Raw genomic sequence first — 3,978 nt, forward strand, 5'->3', positions numbered from 1 at the left:
TTCAGTCCATATTTGCATAGAAAATCCTCAAATTTCAGTCCACTTTTGCATAAAAGTCCCCCAAATTTCGGCCCTATTGTAAGTTTTGCATAAAACCCCCAAATACTTGTGCATACACAACCCATCATCAAAGAGCCTATCTTTTAACTCATGAGAACAAAAAGCTAGGATCTTGGCATGTAAATTCATGTTATACCCCCATTACAAGCATAAAGCTACAATCTTTTCAAAAAAAAAAGAGAGCTTGTGAGAGGAAATTTACCCAAAACCAAGAAGCTTTCTTTGAACTTGAGGGTGAAGAAGGAACCCCAGTTGAGAGGAAGGAAAATTCAGCCAAAGAGGGGATGCAAAAATCCGAATTTTAGGCTTTTAAAGGGGAAGAGTTTTAATGGGTTTGGAGTTCTTAGAGGGAAACAATGGTGTATGGATGAAAGGAGGAAGAAGGAGTTTGAGAGGGAAAAGGATTCTCTTTTGAAAATTTGGAAAGAGGGGGAAAACAAAAGAGGAAACAAAACCAAAACAAGAAAGAAAACAAAAGAGGAAACAACAAAAAAAAGAAAGAAAAGCAAAACGGTCAACGCGTAACCCTAGGTCAACGACAGTCAACGCGTTGCAACCAATGTCAACATTTGACAATTCGAAACCCTATGGTCAACGCCGGTCAACGCGTAACCCTAGGTCAACGCCAGTCAACGCGTTGCGACCAAAAAGTTAACGTTCGACGTTCGAAACCCTAGGGTCAACGCCGGTCAACGCGTAACCCTAGGTCAACGCCAGTCAACGCGTTGCGACCAAAAAGTCAACGTTCGACGTTCGAAACCCTAGGGTCAACGCCGGTCAACGCGTAACAATTCGGACTGATTAACAAACTCACATAATCAAGGACAAACCTTTTTTTTTAATAAAAAGAATAAGACATGTTAGATATAAAGTATCTTAAAAAAACTTGATAAAACTCTCTCTCAAAACTCTAACTTGTGAAATCTTTTTCATGCAAGTACAACCCTTCACTCTTTATGAAACACCCTAAATTGATAGGCTGATAGCCAATTTTGCTTTAATAGTACACAAATTAACATGCTCATGCACACACATTAATTACACATGTGAATTAAGACTCATCCGCTGAATTTATAAGCTGCTTTAAGCGAGAATTGCAGCTGTATACAGAGCAAAACGCTTGAACACAACTCAAGAAGATGAGCAATCCTGCAGCGAGAAATGTGAGAATGGACCAAGAAGCATACACATACTTCTTCATCAACACCCTACACTTTACACTCCATCTACCCTCGTAGTACTCGTTCACATCCCTTATCGTCTTGTCCAAAAAACCTACTTTGGTCAGCCTAACAGATTTGCTCATCCCGTTCCACAACTCCGCTGCCTCCCCGTCGCTCTTCATCCTGTTCACGAGAATCCCGTTTTCTCTCAGAGTCTTCACGTCTTCCTCCGTGTCGATTACCCCATACATTAGCTCGGCGTAACGGGTAAAAACCATCGGCCCCGTTACGACGGACGCCTCATAAGCCACCAAGTTACGGAGTACGACCTCTGTGTTGTTGTCTAGGTTTATGATCGGGAGGTACAATGTGACGGTCTTCGCGTCGAATCTTATCGTCGTGAGATCTTTGCTGGTCGGAACAAACTTGACCCCTGCTCTGACAAGCTCTGTGACGGAGGGGATGTCGATTTCCTCCACCAATGGCGGTTGTTCTTCACCGTCTGATTCTCTGTCGTAATGAGATTTGGGCTTCCGAGTTGGCTGGGAGAACAAATTTTTGACGGGAAGTTTGATCAGTGAGAACACGGGTAGAGCTGTGATCATCTTCCACGGGCATTTAACGATGAACATAATGGGCCTAGAAAAGATCAGTCGCTTGATGTAACGGATTGGGGCACCATTTATTCTAGATAGGATTTTCCACAACAATTTCATAGCTTTCTGAACAACGGTAGGGTCACCTCTTATTTCTTCCTTGCTTTCAACATCAGTACCATTTTGTTCGTTAACCCCATTGATTTCACTTGCATTCTCCTTTACTTTAGGCACGATAGTCCAGTAAAGAAGCTCCAGCAAGTGAGCATGACGAGTAAAGTTATCCATCACCAGTATCAGAGAGTCAACCGTAATTTTAAAGGGCGAGACTTCTCTCACGAACTCTGTCAAAATGTTCGATAATTCTTCATCAGCGATGTCTTTTTGTGAGTAGACGAGTTTGAAGAGTTTTCGGAGGAGGAAGAGGGGGATTTGGTTTTCGAGCATTGTGATGTCCCTAACGATCATATTGAAGCTGACCTTTGCTCTCTCGTGCTCCATTCTTTTTGAAAGAGTAGTCCTTGGCTGTGCTTCTTGTTGAGCTTTCGGTTGATTTTTGAAGTAGATTGCTTGGAGGAATTCAAGCAAGAATGATCCGTCGATCGCCATCATCCATGCTAAGGTTTCTCCGTTGACGTGAAGTTGCCTGTGGGAAAAATATGAGAAGAATTGTTCAACAGACTGCTATGCTATAATTTTCTCAGTGTTTGATGCTTTATATGATTACCAAATAACTATTCGTAGCAGCTTATATAAACTATCTATATATGCAACTTATTATAAGCTCTAGCAATACCAAATTGACCTATTACCCAACTGTGGATAGACACCAGTTTGAAATGATTTAATTGGCACATACATATTAGAAAAAAAAAACTGTTAATTGTGGCGAGTTCCCATGATCTATTACCCAACTGTGGATAGACACCAGTAGTTCCACTCTTGCAAATAGACACCCGCCCCCCAGAAATAAAAAAGAAAATTAAAAGTCAGTGATGTTTTTTTTTTTTTTTTTTTTTTTTTGAAAATTAGACCTCGTGAGAATAAAACGTTCAAGAAGGTGTCTATCCGCAATTAACCCTATATATCAGAGAATTCAAGCTGACGGTACGTACTTGTGATAGTGGCAACGTATCTTATACTCCTTCTTCACGAACTTCTTAACAACACCATCAAACTCAACTACTCCATTAAGCCTCCCCTGAATTCTCCTCGCCGCCGCGATCTTATACCTCTCCATATCATACAACTGCGGCCTCCAATGATGGTACGGACCAAGAGCGAACAACTGAGGCACGTACGCCTCAGGTTTACATAAAACCAAAGCTTGAGGCACACAGAATATGGACACTTGAGCCCTCACATCTTCGTCCCCCGCGATATCCTCTTTGATCGCTCTTTGAACTTCGATTACCCATTCTTGTTCGTTGGAGAGAGGGGTTTGCCTGATGGAAGGGATGGCGGATAAAGATTTGTTTTGTTTCGCAGTGCATGATTTGAATATTGAAGGGATAGTTAAAGCCATGGGTTTTTTTTTTTTTTTTTTTTTTTTTTTAATTTTTTTTTTTTTTTTTTTTTTTTTTTTTGAACTGAGGAAGAAAGTGTAGTGAAGGGGTTTTAATTTAAAGTAAGGGAAAAGCTATTGAGCTCGTAGCAGAATGTAGTTAGTTTGGGGGGTTTCATGAATCATGCACGTGAAACATGGTTGCTTTGCTTTTGGCAACGTGACTAAGCATCTACGTATACCCAATATTTATTTATTTATTAGGGTTAATTACATATATATATATTTTTTTTTTGGTCAATGAGAATTATTTTTCATTCAAACCAAAATGAGAGTTATGTACATCAAGTTCTCATATTTGAGAAATCTAAAAACAAATGAAATCACTTACAGCCTAGGGAAACTCCCCAGAACAAATCAATATCTACAAAGAAATAACCCAATCCCTGTTTTCTGATTGAATAGGACTATTAAGGACTGGGATTAATATGTCCATCTTAATCTCATTTACCAGCTGTTCGATCCCTTTTGAAGTCTGTGAGAAAATCCTGGCATTTCTCTCACACCATATTTTGTAAAGAGTAACCGAAAAAGCCATCCTCTTGATCCCCTTCTTGAATCCTCTACCCCTTAAACAATTGTTAAACCAATCCAT

General features: G+C 40.1%; 1 protein-coding gene across 1 annotated transcript; it reads right to left on the reverse strand.

Annotated features, from left to right (window-relative positions):
* On the reverse strand, positions 1,012-3,344 carry LOC109842569 (putative UPF0481 protein At3g02645). Its single transcript, XM_020411429.1, has 2 exons — positions 2,935-3,344; positions 1,012-2,465 (listed from the first exon to the last, which is right to left on the reverse strand). Exons 1-2 carry the CDS (start codon positions 3,342-3,344, stop codon positions 1,112-1,114), a joined length of 1,764 nt encoding a protein of 587 aa, XP_020267018.1. The 3' UTR covers positions 1,012-1,111.

This window comes from Asparagus officinalis, chromosome 5 (assembly GCF_001876935.1).
Source record: "Asparagus officinalis chromosome 5, Aspof.V1, whole genome shotgun sequence".
NCBI lineage: Eukaryota > Viridiplantae > Streptophyta > Magnoliopsida > Asparagales > Asparagaceae > Asparagus > Asparagus officinalis.

Bases quoted from the DNA above. Each gene is read 5' to 3' on its own strand.
- LOC109842569 (XM_020411429.1), bottom strand. From the start codon at position 3,344: ATGGCTTTAACTATCCCTTCAATATTCAAATCATGCACTGCGAAACAA. The intron at 2,466-2,934 runs GTACGTACCGTC...TTTTTCCCACAG, and splicing joins ATACGTTGCCACTATCACAA to GCAACTTCACGTCAACGGAG.